At 45.6% G+C, this 17,968-nt stretch overlaps 1 protein-coding gene across 5 annotated transcripts in view; it reads left to right on the top strand.

The window, feature by feature from the left end:
• The window catches only part of MYRF (myelin regulatory factor), a 143,186-nt gene that overhangs the window by 122,177 nt on the left and 3,041 nt on the right, over positions 1-17,968 (top strand). For all 5 annotated transcript variants that reach the window (XM_044270622.1, XM_044270623.1, XM_044270621.1 and 2 more), the window contains 7 exons: positions 312-385; positions 474-626; positions 9,416-9,643; positions 11,537-11,624; positions 14,547-14,621; positions 14,709-14,811; positions 17,125-17,229. In XM_044270622.1, coding sequence (XP_044126557.1) covers positions 312-385; positions 474-626; positions 9,416-9,643; positions 11,537-11,624; positions 14,547-14,621; positions 14,709-14,811; positions 17,125-17,229 — 826 coding nt within the window. The remainder of the gene's footprint in view (positions 1-311; positions 386-473; positions 627-9,415; positions 9,644-11,536; positions 11,625-14,546; positions 14,622-14,708; positions 14,812-17,124; positions 17,230-17,968) is intronic.

Genomic DNA, 17,968 nt, shown 5'->3' with positions numbered 1-17,968 from the left:
AAGTTGATAGGAACAGGCCCTTTGCTGCTAGTTTTGTGACTGAGCACCTTGAGGCTGAGCTGTTGGATCTTGTCTAGCATTGACTTCTTATGTCTACTGTCTCCTTTGCTTGCTCTCTGTTGCTGGCAGTCCTCTCTCTTCATCTGGTGCCTGCACTCTGACTTTCCTCAGGCAGATTCGTCTCACTCTTCTTTTTTCTCTTTGCACACGGTACGTCTCTCGCTTGCAAGCCTTTGCCAACCGTCATATTTGCTGCCATCAGATGCCATTCACCCGGCTTACATTTCTCTCCCACGTTTTTTCTTCTTTAGGTCAAGTCAGAACTTTGATACCACACAGTTGAGGAGCTCCACAACTCCTCCACTACAGACCACAGAGGGCACAGGTGAACCCTTTGGTCTCAAATATGGTTTTACATGCTGCTATTCCATCTGTATTATACGACTAACATCTACGTGTCTCTGCTTCTACAGATTGGTTGCATAACCCAAATCCTTCCATTGTAATAGACCTGTGCTTGAATCCTCCATGCAATGCTTTCTGTTGCTCTACTCCTCAAAGCTCCTCCACTTCTCCGGCAGTTACATTAGAGAAGACAGCTCCTCGTGTAGAAACTTCAATAACAGGTGAGATTTCATGGTAAAAGATTAAAAACGACACTCCCTGCTGATTACAAGGGCAACCCCGTGTCACTTCATATAGACCCTGTAAACAGTCATGCTGTACTTTTATAGCTGTGGGGTGTAACCACTATGGGGCCCCATAGCAAAACTGTTCAGAACATGAAAATTATTAGTTGTGTGTCTTTTCATAAAGGATAATGCACATATGATGTCACAACAAATAGATAATACTCATGATGTCACATGTGTGGGGATATGCTCTGGTAGATAGGGTAAGCGGACGCAGTACAAATACAAGTTCTTAACTCAAACTTCAGTGTTTATTCACACTTGATGCAATTGCACAAAACAACACGTCACTTTGCAGTCTTTCCGACTTCCACCTGGCACAAGTGGTTGTTGTCTATAGTCTCTGGGGTACCGGAGGCACACAGTTTCCTGGCATATAATGAATGGCGGTAGCCATAGTTAGTGTCCATGGGCTCACCCCGACGGGGACAGTCAGCCCTTACGTGGCCTGGCTCCTGGCACGACCCGGGTCCGTAGGGGGTACATCTCGGGTGGGTTTTGTTGGCACAAGTCACCGGGTCTGGGGTGGAGATTTCCGGGGTTTGACTGCCCCCCTCCCAAAAGAACCCCCTTGTAGATTCCTGGTAGCCTCATAGTGTTCCACCAGGTCCACCATCTCAAGGGCATTACCAGGAGACATCTGGCCGATCCAGTGCTGGAGAGGGTATGGCAAAGCCCTCCAGAATATATCAGCCAACAGACGGTCCAGCATAGCAGTGGAACTCAGCATGTCAGGCTGCAGCCATTTTTGCAACAGGTGTAATAGATCATAATACTGAGGTCTCGCGGGTTCAGCTGGGTTAAACGCCCACTGATGTACCCGCTGGGCCCGGACTAACACATTCAACCCCAGTCTTGCCAGAATCTCACCCTTTACTGTCGGGTAATCGGACGCTTGATCGTCCGGCAAGTCGAAATAAACCTGCTGGGGTCCAGATGCAAGGAACGGAGCGACGATCTCAGCCCATTGATCTCGGGGTAGCTTCTCCCTCACGGCCACCTTTTCGAACACCGCCAGATAGGTTTCGACGTCATCCGAGGGGGTCATCTTGGGGATCGCCGCACGGACCACTTTCCGGGCATGGTGGACGCTCTGGGATGCCCCTGCCGCCTGTAAAGCCATCACATGTTGTAACAGCAGCTGGTTTGTTTCTTGCTGCTGCTTATTAGCCTCCCGCTGCTGCAAGTCAGCCTCCACGAGGGCTTTCACGACAGCTTCCATTTTGTCGAGGGACACGGTTGTAATCTCACTGGTTTGATGTGAGACATACAACCGTGCCCGGAAAAAAAACTAAAATATTTCGATCTTCACGCCAGCCTCTCTGCGCTTGCACGCATCCTCCACCAATTGTGGGGTTTCGCTCTGGTAGATAGGGTAAGTGGACGCAGTACAGAGGCAAAATACAAGTTCTTAGCTCAAACTTCAGTGTTTATTCACACTTGCGGCAGTTGCACAAAACAACACGTCACTTTGCAGTCTGCAGTTCTGCCTCCAGTAGTCCACTGCAGGCTTTAGGGGGCCTGTTCCCCCTGCACATGGGTCTCAGACCTCCAGTCCGGCACAAAACCTCAGATCCCAACACAGAGACTCAGCTGCTGAGCCCAGCTGCCTATTTAAGGACAGCCAGGTGCTGCCAAAACCCGGACCGGCACTTAAACGCCGGTCCTGTATTTGACCTCACCTGGCTGGAAACCAGCCCAGTAGAGATGGCCTTGCAGTTCGCCCGGCGTTCGTTTCGCGGCGAAATTTGCTCGTCTACTGTTCGCTTAACAGGAGAATATATGGCGATGTCCCCCAGCGCCATATTCTTTGCATTGTGCAGAACTTTGACCCAGGACACATCCATCAGGTGGGACAGGACAGCCAATTGAGACCTTTCAGCACATGAACACACCTCCTACCCCAGTGATGGTGAACCTTTTAGAGACCGAGTGCCCAAACTGCAACCCAAACCCACTTATTTATCGCAAAGTGCCAACACGGCAAGTTAACCTGAATATTACAGTCCACTATAGTATATGTTCCATGTACTTTATCATGTAGCTATAATAGCCTGTCTACATTAAGTGCGTTGCCTGTGCCGTTCATAGTGCGCCCTGCACTGATGAATGGCAGGAAAAGTCTAAGACATATTGGTACACCATAGACTTTTTCCAGGGTGAGGGTGCCCACATAGAGCACTCTGAGTGCCGCCTCTGGCACCCGTGCCATAGGTTCGCCACCATTGTCCTACCCTATAAATAAACCTGATCTGGCCTGATCTTCCCGTGTAGGAAGAGGTTGCTGTGTGGAGCAGGGACAGACTGTTAGAGAGTATAGAGACACCAAACGCTATCTAAGAGGGCCATAAAAGTCCTTTTAAGGACTGGTATAGGTGTGCTATCGATAGGTGTGACTTACTGAGGGGTTTAATATACTTACAATATACTTTCTAACATAGAAAATATATTATAGTGCATTCGTATTGTGCAGCAGTTGTGTGCGGTTCTGCTGCGATACTGCAGCTACACAGAGTGCCAAAACGCTATTGAAACAGCTAATTGCAATTGGTGTGATATACTAGTTGCCCCCCAAAAAATCTGATTGAGGCAGGGGTGTGATATACCTAGAATATCATTTCTATATAGTGCATTTGTATTGTGCAGCATTTGTGTGCGGTTCTGCTGAGATACCGCAGCTATACAGAGGGATAAACGTCATTGGAACAACTAATTGCAACTGGTGTGATATATCAGTTGCCCCCCAAAAAAACTGATTAAGGAGTTCTACTGTATATACCTGCTTCCACAAATACTGCTCTTCTATAGGGACTTTGTTACAGGGTCATTTTGAAAATGACAGGCAGAGGAAGAGGCAGGCCATTCAGGGGTGGTAGGGATCGAGCCGGTGCACCAGGCCAGAGCCTAAGTGGGAAGTTGGAGAAGGTGCGTGTGATTACACCAAAGGACGCACACCAGAGTTGGTTGAGTGGCTCACTCAGCCTTCCGCTTCTGCACCCTCCTCATCCTCTGTATCTGCATCCTCTTTACTCTCTGGTGTGTGCACCCCCAAAGACACCACCACCACCATAGCTCCTCCACTCGAGTCAGAGGAATTATTTTCCCATTAATTCCCAGACCTTACCGATGCGCAGACATTCTTGGCATCGAATGAGGAAGAGGAGGTAGCAACGGCCGCCACCCAGCGGTCTGACGACAGTACCCAGATCAGCCCAAGGAGGGTGGTCCCCACTGTTGCTGCCTACTCCGAGATCTCTAATGTCAGTGGTGGTGAAGGTGACGACGATGACGTGTCGATGGACTGAGCAGCAGATAGGGAGGAGAAGCAGGCAGAGCTCGCAGTGCACAGGAGACAAAAATCAGACTGCAAATGTATCTGGAGCGAGCCATCAGACATGCACAGTCACATCTTGTGCAGTGGCCAGGTACGGGTTGTTTAATGTTCTGTATTTGTCGTGACGCCAATTGCAGCGTGCGCAGGGTACTATCACAGGGTCCTCCCAAGGTGTTATAAAGCACGTCCCAGATTAGGAATGCCAGAGTGGGGTAATGGCTTATAATATCTCTATAGGGTGGTGATAATTGTGTCAACGGTGTCTCTGGGTACGGCCGGACTCCTGGCTCACTTGCAATAAATTAGAGTTTAGTGATAGGAGGAGTAATACAGGAATTTTGCAGCAGAAATGATGTCCAAACCTTTAGATGAAGTTCAAACTTTTCTTTACTGAAAATAACTTGGATCCAAACAGTATACAGCTTTGGTCATTGGTCCCAGCAGGTTTTGGCAATCATTGGTAGGGATAAATGCTTCTGCTTTGAACTTGTACCTTCTGCTGTGTGGGGACAGACTAGCTGAGGAGGAATGGCTTCTCCTAGGTCTCTGAACTTGACTCAGTTATATTCTCAGTGGGATGCTTTCTTCCTGGAACTGGAGGTTGTCAGTAACGTTCTGCTTTCTTTTCATCCAATTGAGCTGCAGGGCTCAGACTGGGAATTTGATCAAGTCTCAGAACGAGACTTGGTCCTTGCTGTCTTCCCTATGCAAGGAAACTAGAACTGGTTCTAACTGGTTTATTCCTCCCTTGCTGCAGGAAGCCGGAAACCTCCACTTCTCTTCAGCAGGAGGGCAGAATAGAACAGGATTGTTCCACTCTGAATGGCCATAACATTAAAGGGAACCTGTCACCCAAAAATCGCCTATTAAGCTGTTTACAGTACCTTATAGTGCTGTATACTCGTTTCTTGATGCACTTTTTGTTCGTTTTCCCGCATGTCTGCTCATTCAGAAATCGATGTTATATTCTGCTGCTGCCCCGTGCTTCAAGTCAGGCTTGAAGTCACGGGGGCAGCGGCCTCGGCGTCTTACATGGCCCTCTCCCCGCCCCCTGCCACTGTTACTGACAGCCGAACTCCGAATCCGGGACCGCGCTCAACGGCCGCATGCGCAGTAAAGGGCGGCAGGAGCGCGGTCCCGGCTGCCGCGCGTACTACGCGCCGTCTTACTTTCGCCGCACTGCGCATGCGCCCGACATCCTGTATCAAACGCGCCCGCGCCCAGATGCCGGGCGCGGGCGCGTTTGATACAGGATGTCGGGCGCATGCGCAGTGCGGCGAAAGTAAGACGGCGCGTAGTACGCGCGGCAGCCGGGACCGCGCTCCTGCCGCCCTTTACTGCGCATGCGGCCGTTGAGCGCGGTCCCGGATTCGGAGTTCGGCTGTCAGTAACAGTGGCAGGGGGCGGGGAGAGGGCCATGTAAGACGCCGAGGCCGCTGCCCCCGTGACTTCAAGCCTGACTTGAAGCACGGGGCAGCAGCAGAATATAACATCGATTTCTGACTGAGCAGACATGCGGGAAAACGAACAAAAAGTGCATCAAGAAACGAGTATACAGCACTATAAGGTACTGTAAACAGCTTAATAGGCGATTTTTGGGTGACAGGTTCCCTTTAAGACTATCTCTACCAATGATGCTGCCACCCGCTGGTATACCAGGAAAATGACAGGAAACAATTACATTTAACATGGTTTTACATGCACATTTGTGGAGACAGAATACAAATTATATCAGATGACAGTATAAAAGCTTTTAAAGGGCAGTAGCGGAGTAGAGGAGTGTAGTAACACAACTCTTCAGTGTTACACTTGTGCTCCCAGAATGCTGGCACATGGCTCTGCAGTATGGGCTTTTTTTTTACGTGTCAGCTGCTGACAATAGTGTTGCCATCTGCAGCCTGTGCTGTCAATGCATAAGTCGTAAGCCCAACACTCGCCTAGGGACGACCGCCTTTAGAAGGCACCTGGCCTCCCATCACCGAGCCCAGTGGGAAAAATGCCAGCAGAAGCCACAAAGCCACACTCCTGGCGCTCCACGTCCTGCCTCTTCTCCTTCTCCTCCCACTCCACCTTCCACCGTGCCGTCGTTGCGTTCATCTGGCACAAGGCAGGCTTCCTTGGCCCAAATGTTCGAGCATAAAAAAATGATGACGCCGGATAATCCTCTTGTCCAACAGCTGACTGCTGGCTTGTTGGAACTGCTAGCCCGCCAACTACTGCTATATAAATTGGTTGGCTCGGAGACCTTTAGAAAATTTGTGGCCATTGGCACACCACAATGGAAGGTCCCCGGAAGGAGCTATTTCTCCCAGAAGGGTATCCCTGAACTATATGTCCACGTTCAGCGCCAAGTTAATATATCTCTGGCACACAGTGTCGGTGCCAAGATACATCTGACCACAGAGACGTGGTCTAGCAAACACGGGCAGGGAAGGTACATAACTTTTACTGCCCACTGGTTGAACCTTCTGAGAGATAATGCATTCTGCTGTTGCGGGCGCTGGCAGAGGAATTTCCATCCACAGAGAAACAGTTGCGGGTACCAATTCTACAGCGCATGCAAGAAGAGCGTGGTTTGAAGATGTGTTGGTTACTTCGGATATGAGATCATTCTTGCAGCCAACCCATCGACATCTGCCCTCCGGATCCAGCCTCAGGGAACGCCTAGACCGACAGGTGTCCGACTACATCGGGTTAACGGCCGATGTGGACGCCCTGAGAAGCGAGGAACCACTTGACTACTGGGTGTGCAGGCTTGACCGATAAGCGCACTCGCCTAGCTCATGACAGTGTGGACTACCTCACATTTCCAAAAATGAATGAGGCATGGATCTCGGAGGAATTCAACACCTGTGACGACCACGTTTAATTGAATTTCCTAATGACAGCCCACAAATATCTGCCACCACCCAGAACAAATAATGGTCCCTGTCTTAGGTAAATACAGAGGCATAAAAGGCATTTTCTGTCCTGTGAATGCCTAATGTTTGCGACCTCAGAGGAATTCAACACCTGTGACGACCACGTGTTATCGAATTTCAACTATTATCATTAGTTGTTTTTTTCAAGAGGGGGGATTTCTTTAGCCATGTTTTCAATCCAATTTTAGATTTTTGTTCTTTTAAACATATGTATGTGTACTGTACACGTATTTGTACGTGTATGCAGTAAAATTGATATCTAATGACCGTCTAATATATCTCCAGCCACATAATCACTTGTTCTTTTCTGTCCGGTAAATGCCTAATGTTTGGGGCCTGTACTACACTGGCCTGCAGTAAAATTGATATTGAATGTCCGTCTAATATACCTCCAGCCACATAATTACTTGATCATTTATGTACGGTGAATGCATAATTTTTGGGGCCTGTAATCTAACTGGCCAACAGTAAAATTGTTATACGGTGACCGCCTAATGTACCTCCAGCCACATAATCACTTGTTCTTTTCTGTCTGGTGAATGCCTAATGTTTGGGGCCTGTACTACACTGGCCAGCAGTAAAATTGATATTGAATGACCTTCTAATATACCTTCAGCCACATAATTACTTGTTCTCTTCTGTCCGGTGACTGCCTAATGTTTGGGACCTCGGAGAAATTTAACACCTGTTGACGACCATGTGTTATTGAATTCCAACTATTATCATTTGGGGGGTTTTCAAGAGGGGGGATTTCGTTAGCCATGTTTTTAATTCAATTTTATATTTTTTTGTTCTTTTAAACATATGTATATGACATCTATTTGTACTGGCCTGCAGTAAAATTGATATCCAATCTAATATACCTCCAGCCACATAATCACTTGATGTTTTCTGTCCGGTGAATGCCTAATTTTTAGGGCCTGTACTCCCGTGGCCTAAAATAAAAATTGTCTAGGCTCCAGCAGGGCACATTTCTGAGAATTTCCCTTTTAAGGCGCATAAAAATGGCCCCTGATTAAAATACATATTTTTTGGGGAAAATTTTGTTATTGACCCCCCTCTGGTATGTCACTGTCCATGTTGTGGGACGATTTGTGCACTTCTTGTAAGTATTTGTTGGCTGAAAATATGACCTGAAGGTTTTTCAGGTTCGCCTGCCATTAAAGTGAATGGGGCCCGCCACGAACTTGCAGTTCGTGAACATTTGATCGCGTTTGCGCGATCGCGAATCGTCCCAGCTGATGTTCGTCTATCACTACAGCCCAGCCACACATGTTGGGAGGAAAATACCTGCCTTCCCAGACAAAACCCCTCACTGTGTCACAGAACGTACAGCACAGGATTCCAACATTATTAGGGATAATGTGCACAGTGATGTCACAATAGTAGGATAATGTGCACAGTGATGTCACAATAGTGGTATAATGTGCACAGTGATGTCACAATAGAGGGATAATGCACACAGTGATGGCATAGTACAGGGATTATGTGCGCAGTGATGTCACAATACTAGGATAATGTGCATAGTGATGTCACAGTAGTGATATACTTTGCACTGTGATGTCACACTAGTTGGATAATGTGAACATTAATGTCACAATAGCGGGAAACTATGTGCACAGAGAGGTCACAGTACACAAATAATAAACAAAAAAGATAGAAGGGGACGCCTTAGAATACCCTTAGAATCGATTACTTAGGTGTAATGTAAAATTGTACCTTACCAAATGGAGTTGTGCAGGCTAGGCACAACTCTAGGGTGAAGAGAGACATGCTATGCTGCTGCGCTTGTATGCCGATTGGACCTTCAGGGATGCTGGAAGATACACGTGGAACAAGTTGCTGGAACAGCAGTAAAAAAAAACTGTGCGCGTGAAGGACCTTCCGATAAAAACTTTTTTTTTTTGGAGGTTCCTTGGTGCAGCACTCAGGTTTTTTTTACTGCTCTTCTAGCAATGTGTTCCAAGTACACAAATAATGTGCACAGTGATGTCATAGTACATGAAAAATGTGCACAGTGATGTCATAGTACATGAAAAAAGTGCACTGTGATGTCAGCACACAAATATTGTGCACTGTGATGTCACAGTGCAGGAATAATGTGTACAGTATTATAGCACATGAATAATGTGTACAGTGTTGTCATAGCACAGGAATATAGCAAAAATGTCACTATGGACACTGTGACATCACTACATTAAAATGATGCACAGGTGTAATGCACACAATGATGTACAGTACAGGCATAACGCATACATTAATGTGGAAAAAGGAATATCTAACACAACAGGGGAAGCAACAATGACGCTCAATAGAAAACTTAAACTAAGGCCCCGTTTTGCATGTCCCGTTCCATCATCCACAGTGATAACTAATTGCGCCCTAATTAGTTACGGTTTCCCTATCCTCATATTTTTTTTCTACCTAATTGTCTACTTGATTGATTAATATACACATCACCACCACAGACAACGCTTCAGCTACAACTGTCAGAAAAGCTAAATCAAGATTCCTGGACAAGAGTCGGAACCATCTCCAAACACCGGCACGTCCTGTCAGTCCTCCACCTCAATATAGCCAGGGAAAAACCAAACACAGCCCCAACAGTCTACCAGGGCAGGACGTACGTAACAGGAGAAGCGTGAAGGAGGAAGAAACAATATCAACCACTGTTTCTGATGTTACCTATGGGAATGGTAAGTTATACCCAAAAATGTGTAAAATATCCATACAGTCATGTGCACGTTCTAGTTGAATGGAGTTCAGCTTTTTGGCCTTCATGGCCCAGGACTAGCTAAAAGGGTCTGCTTTTTTTTCCAGAAACAGTGCCACTTCTGTCCATGGTGTTGAGTATTGTAGCTTATTGCCATTCAAGAGAGTGTTCTTCAACAGTGATACCAGACACAACCCATAGACAGAAAAACAGTAGACTCTCTTTTTTTTTACTACTCCTAGACAACCACTTTAATATATTTTAGGTAACAATCTAAAAATGTCTTATTATCTATATCCATCACCCTTTTCCTCAGGCTGGCTCCACCATCAAACTCTTTAAGGGTTTTCCAGTACTTAGCTACTGATGACCTGTTCTCAGGATAAGTCACCAATATCAGCTTGATGTGGGTCTGGTCTCCTGATCAGCCGTTTCGGGTAGCCACCAGCACACCCTTTAATGTAATGATTTATCATGAGGGAAATTTAAAAGTCAGATTTGCAGGAGTCCGCGTTGGCATAGTTTTCATCAATGTTCATAATGTTACATAAATGATCACTAACTTTTAACACAACTTTGCATAAATCAATAGTATAAGCGACCGCAAAAGTCTTATCAGTGGGAAATGTCTAGTTCTCATGTTATAAGCTATTTATTCCCGCCCCCCCTTTGCTAATTGCTTTTCACTTTGAAAAGTGCCTTAAAGACAGGAGCATCGACACAGAAGGATCATATTATACATGTCAATGCAAGTCTATGGAGGAGGAGGAGTGAAGAAGAATGGAGGAGGGACGAAGACTACTTTCACAGCTGTGGCACTGCAATCTATATTTGCTGGATTGTGGCCATTTCACAGTGTTGCAGATGTGTAAGTAGCCTTAGGCCCCTTTCACACGGGCGAGTATTCCGCGCGGGTGCAATGCGTGAGTTGAACGCATTGCACCCGCACTGAATCCTGGCCCATTCATTTCTATGGGGCTGTGCACACGAGCGATGATGTTCACGCATCACTTGTGCGTTGCGTGAAAATCGCAGCATGCTCTATATTCAGCGTTTTTCACGCAACGCAGGCCCCATAGAAGTGAATGGGGCCGCGTGAAAATCGCAAGCATCCGCAAGCAAGTGCAAAAAACATGACGCCCGTGTGAAAGAGGCCTTAGTGCCAGATCTGGAGAATTCCGGCAGGCTGTTATCTGCCAGAACATCCTGCCGGGATCCATGCCGCAGATGTAAAACTAGCCTAAATGAGACACACACAGACAAGCATACAGTACTGGTACAGCTACATGGGCTGAGATATTTCCTAAGTGTTTTTTTTTTTTTACAATCATACAGGTCAGTACATCTTTATAATGTCCTCCATGATTCTGGGGCTGCTTCTGAGTGTAAGATGGGTAGGGAGGAGATTCTCCTCTACTTTCTGTGTGCAGAAGAGGGAAGCTCATTTTCACCCACAATGTCTGAAGAACTGCAAACTAGACATTCAGCATGCACAGAGGAAAACTGCTAAAAATAAATGCCAGAAACAAGTGATACAATGGCAAGAAATAGTGTTATTCCTCATTAACACACTCTGTACTATTGATGCTGCAAAATTTATTGAAAGGTTAGGTACACACCTTACTCTTTTGGTCTTGAAATGTTACTCCGCTTTTTACACCACCTGAGGTAAGACTAGGACAATTTTGGCAGCCATTTAAAAAACAAAACTATTTTGCAACTTTTTGAATCTAGAATTCTGGAGTGGAGGGCTTGATAAATTCTACCCCTTCCTCTTAGCCATCAAGGTTCTTCAGACACGTGTACATTATGTATGACAGTACATTCCTCCACCTTTCTTAAAGTTGTGATTCAGATAATGTAACGTCTTTTGCAGGATCTCGTGCTTCTGTTTCTTCCATTCGGCTCCTAGAGACTGACACCCTGATTACAGATCAGTTATGCGCCTCCCAAGACACCTGCAGGTGATTTATATTTATATGTCTTGTGCAAGTAAAGAATCTCTAAGGAAAATAAATATATCACCAGTCCGCAATAATGCTATGCAGCAGGTCCGAAAAAGTGATGTGGGTTCAATCACGTAAAAACAGGTACAGTATATGGGGTTCGGACCGCGCTTCTGGTCCAGGTCAGTATGCTAGTTCTTAATCCTTCTTACTTCCTTGTTTGCAGAGAGAGCCGAGGGCTGCAAATATCCCTCTAATAGATATCCTGCAACCAATGGATTTATAATAGTGTGAGTCCGTATGTAACAGTAACCTGCATTAAACCGGTTATACTCACAGAATGCGAAGAAAACAGGGCATGGATGTAATCCCTTCGTGGTAAATAGTTCTTGTTCTATCAAAACAGCCACGCTCCTATTCGATCTAGTTAAATCTCCGCACGGACTCAAATGGTATATTCCCTAGACAAATCTGTGGTCCTTTTCTTCAGATTCCTGCAAATATTCTGTGGACAAAAATGGCTTCTGCAATAGTGAAGCTCCGTGTATATTTGTTTAAAACTTTTTATTTGTCCGTACTTACAAGACAACTCTTTTAAAAAGCAATTATTTAAAACGCATAAAATTCCCAGCGTCTGCTACTTCTGCCCGACCCGGGTTTCACTCCTAGAGCTTCGTCAGGGGCCCCTGACGAAGCTCTAGGAGTGAAACCCGGGTCGGGCAGAAGTAGCAGACGCTGGGAATTTTATGCGTTTTAAATAATTGCTTTTTAAAAGAGTTGTCTTGTAAGTACGGACAAATAAAAAGTTTTAAACAAATATACACGGAGCTTCACTATTGCAGAAGCCATTTTTGTCCACAGAATATTTGCAGGAATCTGAAGAAAAGGACCACAGATTTGTCTAGGGAATATACCATTTGAGTCCGTGCGGAGATTTAACTAGATCGAATAGGAGCGTGGCTGTTTTGATAGAACAAGAACTATTTACCACGAAGGGATTACATCCATGCCCTGTTTTCTTCGCATTCTGTGAGTATAACCGGTTTAATGCAGGTTACTGTTACATACGGACTCACACTATTATAAATCCATTGGTTGCAGGATATCTATTAGAGGGATATTTGCAGCCCTCGGCTCTCTCTGCAAACAAGGAAGTAAGAAGGATTAAGAACTAGCATACTGACCTGGACCAGAAGCGCGGTCCGAACCCCATATACTGTAAAGAATCTCTAAGGCAGGGATGTCAAACTCGTGGCCCTCCAGCTGTTGCAAAACTACAACTCCCATCATGCCTGGGCATACTACAGCTATCAGGGAATGATGGGAGTTGTAGTTTTGCAACATCTGGAGGGCCATGAGTTTGACATCCATGCTCTAAGGGAATGGCCACATGACATGGCCGTGCTGCCGTTGGGATGTGGCCACCCTGCAGCTGAGCACCACGTAGCCATGCAATCTGCAGCGGGATCATATTAAATGATTAGATCTGAATTGTTTATTCTGTGCTCCTTGATAATGGCCGCATGATTTTGGGGGTTAATGCACAACATTTAACAGTGAACACATTTAACAGTTAATATGATCACCCTATGACTTGCATGACCACACAGTACATAGCCACAGTGGCCGTGTGCCAACCACAGGATGGCTTCACCATGCGCCGTACCCTCCAAATGAGATCAGACAGTGTGGCCAATTGCCATGTGGACACTGGTCTCACCCTAAGGCCTCTTTCACATGACTATATGGCCTTTTCAGTGTTTTGCGGTCGGTTTTTCACGGATCCGTTGTTCCGTTTCTGTTTCTGTTCCGTTTTTCTGTATGGCATATACAGTATACAGTAATTACATAGAGAAAATTGGTCTCAGCATAAAATTGGTCTCGCAAAAACGGAACGGATACGGAAGACATACAGATGCATTTTTTTTGCGGACCCATTGATTTGAATGGAGCCACGGAACGTGATTTGCGGGCAATAATAGGACATGTTCTATCTTTCAACGGAACGGAAAAAAAGAAATATGGAAACGGAATGCATATGGAGTACATTCAGGTTTTTTTCGGAACCATTGAAATGAATAGTTCTGTATACAGACAGTATACGGAACGCAAAAAAACGGCTCGTAAACGGAAAAAAAAAACGGTCGGGTGAAAGAGGCCTAAGGCCTCATTCACATGACCGTATTTTTGGCCTGCATCTAATCCACATTTTTTGTGGATTGGATGCGGACCCATTCATTTCACTGGGGCCACAAAAAAATCGCTGATGGTACACCGTGTGCTGTCTGCATCCGTATGTCCATCCTGCAAAAAAAGATAGGACAAGAATAGGACATGTTCTTTGTGTGACAACAAAATACATTTTTTACATAGGGATAAACATACGGAACAGGCAAATGTGTTACACAGGCATGTTTTGCGGATCCACGATTTATGTATTGCAAAATGGATACAGTCCTGTGCTTGGGGCAGGGGTGGATTGGCCATAGACCTTACAGGGAAATTTTCTGGTGGGCCGATGCCCAGGGGGCCTCCTCACGGCCTGCCAGTGGAAGTTTTGGGGGATGTATTTTGTGATGGATTGTGATATTTGGCACTGTTGGGGCGGTATAATGTGCCACAATACGGTATTGCCTTCCATCAATTTGGACCCAACTACAAAATGGGGCCACTTTAATTATTTTTCATGGGCCACTTTAAGTTCCCAGTCCGCCCCTGGCTTGGGGTCTAAGAATATAATCATATTTGCAACTTAAAATCAGTCCCCTTCATCTGAATGTGGTTGTTGTGGTGTCAGGAACATGGATTTCTGTAATTCCCATTCTGATGAATAAGACACGTGAATTCACCCGAATGGTGATTTATGGCACAGAAAACCATAGGTTATTTTATTAGAATTCCGAGAAATCACGTGTAATACATTTTTCTCTATCTTCACAGTGCAGGGAATTACACGTATTTACTCCCACTGAAAAAGTACAGCTCTTTAACAGGCCCTATTACCCTGGAGTTCAAGTAAGTGCCCCAAACCCATCCTCAGAATGGCTGCCTTCTGTGATTACCCTTTTTTATGATGCGCTAATCCAATGTCTACCTGTCTAGCTCCTCCACTCCTGTGTCGGTGAATTTGTGCGAAACAACAGCCGGAAAAAACTGTGAGACGTCTGTAACCAGAAGTTCTTCCGAATATCAGAACTGCTCTATGGTAGGTGCAAGTGGTTTATTTGCCTTTTCCCTGTTGTACTGATCTATGTTTAAACCCTGGGGGGCAAATGCAGGATCGTTAAAAGGGAGACTGTGTCCATTGCAACACTGCGCAATGAATCTCTCAGAACCCCTCAGAGGGGTACTTTCAGGTACTAGGAAAAATGCAGCTAAACCTATATACCGTATTTTTCGCCTTATAAGACGCACCTAGGTTTTAGAGGAGGAAAATAAGAAAAAAACATTTTTTTCATCAGACCTCAGCTTAGAGCCCCAATCAGACCTCATCATCTAAGACCCCCAGTGTTAGAAAAATGCAGCTAAACCTATATACTGTATTTTTCGCCCTATAAGACGCACCTTGGTTTTAGAGGAGGAAAATAAGAAAAAATAAATAAAAAATTTCATCAGACCTCAGCTTAGAGCCCCAATCAGACCCCCAATGTTAATCAGACCTCATCATCTAAGACCCCCAGTGTTAATAAGACCCCCAATCAGACTTCAGCTTAGACCACTAGTGTTAATAAGACCCCCAATCAGACTTCACCTAAGATCACTAGTGTTCATGAGACCCCCAATCAGACCTCAGATCACAGCCCCAATGTGAATAAGACCCCCCCATTCAGACTCCCAATGTGAATGACCCCCAAGCAGACCTCAGATCAGATCCCCATTATCAATGACCCCCAATATGAATGTGAAACATGAAGCGTGTGGGCAGCAAGCAGCCAGGAACGCTGTTCTGTTCAGTCTGGCAGATAGGACACAACCTATTAATCTCACACTTCCAGAACCATCAGTGAGACGCTATAAATAAAAAAATAATAAAAACTTAGATCCATGCGGTACATTTATTCTAGTCTCTACTAACCGCACAAAAAAGTTAATCCGAAAATGATGGATAGACAGATTGCTGGAGAATGGTGAAAGAGAGTGACGAATTCATTAGTGCGGAGCAGTAGTGGTGCCATTGCTGAGATTACATAGAAGGATAAAGGAGAAAAAAGTAGGAAATGGGGGGGGGGGGGGGGGGGGGAATCTATTGGGTTAAAGGGGTTTTCCCACAATAGATATTTATCCTCTGATCACTGGGGGGGGTCACAGTCATCCCTAGAACAGGGTTCCCAAGCCCCTGGTTCCTTCTCACTGCACAACCAGAGTCATGTTTTTTTTACACCGATAATCAGGCCAATAATGGGGGATGAGTGTTTGTAGAAACTCGCGTTCCTGATAATTAGCTTGTGTAAAAGATAACGGCGAGCACCCGATGAACTAGCTCTTTCCCTGGGTGATTGTGTCTTTCAGTTGGCACCAAAAATCGTTTTTTCTGTGCAGCAGATTGGCCTGTAGAAACAGGGATCTGCTACCCAATAACAATGGTCTTCTATGTGGGCAAAAGATCGCTTCTACTCATACAGCGGAGATGATTGCCGCAAGTAAATGATCAGGCAATTATTGGGAACGTTACGTTCTTTCCCAATAATTGCCTGAAATATCGGTCCTTGTAAAAGGACAGATTGTTACAAGTTACCTTAGAGAAAAGATAACTATTAGATTTGTGGAGGTCCTTCCACTGGTGCGCCAACAGTCACGAGATTGGAGACCCTGCACCCTGAGCAACAGGTCAGACATGCGAACTGCCACTCCGTTTATCTCTATAGGATATAGAAGAGCGTTGTACTCGCCTGTCTCTGGAACTCCCATACAGATAAATGGAAAGGCAGTGGGCATGCTCGACCTGCCGCTCTTATCATTTCGTGGGGATTCTGAGGGGCACCGTGATCTGTGGGGTCTCAGTGGTAGAACCCCCACCTAATAGTTATACCTTGTCTTGCAAAAAGGGGACCGCACATGCTCGGTGGTCGAGAATGTGTGATGCCGCTCCATTTAAAGCCTTTGTCTGTTAACGCCACTCCATTCCTTCTTCTTGCTGTGGCAGTACAGTGAAGAGGGGGCTTGGGGCCCCTGTTCTAGTGAATGGTGGGCCTCCTAGCGATCAGTCATGGAGATAGGTGATAACTGTCCACTGCGCGAAAACCGCTTTCAATTTGGTGAATTTCATCTTTCTGGGTTCCTCTGGACGGGTCACAGAACAACCCGGGAAGATGCAGAATATAGAAATTATAGAGTGAATTAAAAATGCTTTTTTCTGCAAAAAAGACTCAACCAAATTGAAGGGAAATATGTTTTTATCATTGAATGTAATAAAGTAACAATATACTAAAGGAGATGATAAATTTTGTAACAAGACCAACATCTACACGTCACATCGAGTGTGTATTATAATTTCTTACTAATGGTCTCTCTACACCAGGTCTCAGGAGTCTGTGCCACCCCAGCCCCATCAACATATCACTTGTGGTCTCTACAGCTGCTTCCCACCCAGGATTTCTCATTCCACCTGCGAGTGTCTCCTCTGGTGAGCAATCCACTGCCCCGAATCAGTGGGCATTAATAATTCCCGTAGTTTGTTCATGTTTTCATATGATACATAAAATAACCTACATTCTTAAAGTGGCCGTGCCAAGTAATAACGTTATCCCCTATCCCTGTGATGTCTAACCTCCGGCACGCCAGCTATGGTAAGACTGTAACTCCCAAGATATACACTTGCTTGGCTGTTCTCAAGCTCCATAGAAATGAATGGAGCATGCTGGGAGTCACAGTTTCATCACAGCTGGAGGTTAGCCATCACGGCTCCTATGCCATGTGCCTGTCCTGATGAGCAGGCAGGCCAAGCAGGTGCCTACCGCGCCGTTCATTTACCTATGGGGCTGCCCGGAAATAGCCAAGCACTATACTCTGCTATCTCCAGAAGAAACATAGAGAATGAATAGAGCGGTAGGGCACATGATTGGTCTGCTCTCCATCAGGACCCCCATTCTCGAAATCAGTTGGGGGTCCCAGCGGTCAGAGCCCTACAGATCAGTTCGTTATCCCTTATCCTGTGGATAGGGGATGACTTAACACAACCCTTTTAATCTCGAAGCTGCTATTATGGGGAGCTTACTGCATACTACTTATACAAATCGTATACATTAACTGTATGCAGTAAGCTTTTTATCTCCCTCTAGTGGTGGCAGCAGGCAGATAAAATGCAATCTTTTTATGACGCTTTCCAGAACTGTAATACTGATGACCTATCCTTTAGTCTGGGT

Source organism: Bufo gargarizans, chromosome 10, assembly GCF_014858855.1.
Source record: "Bufo gargarizans isolate SCDJY-AF-19 chromosome 10, ASM1485885v1, whole genome shotgun sequence".
Lineage (NCBI taxonomy): Eukaryota > Metazoa > Chordata > Amphibia > Anura > Bufonidae > Bufo > Bufo gargarizans.
Note: the sequence above shows the minus strand (reverse complement) of the source record. Positions and strands in the feature narration are given on the sequence as shown.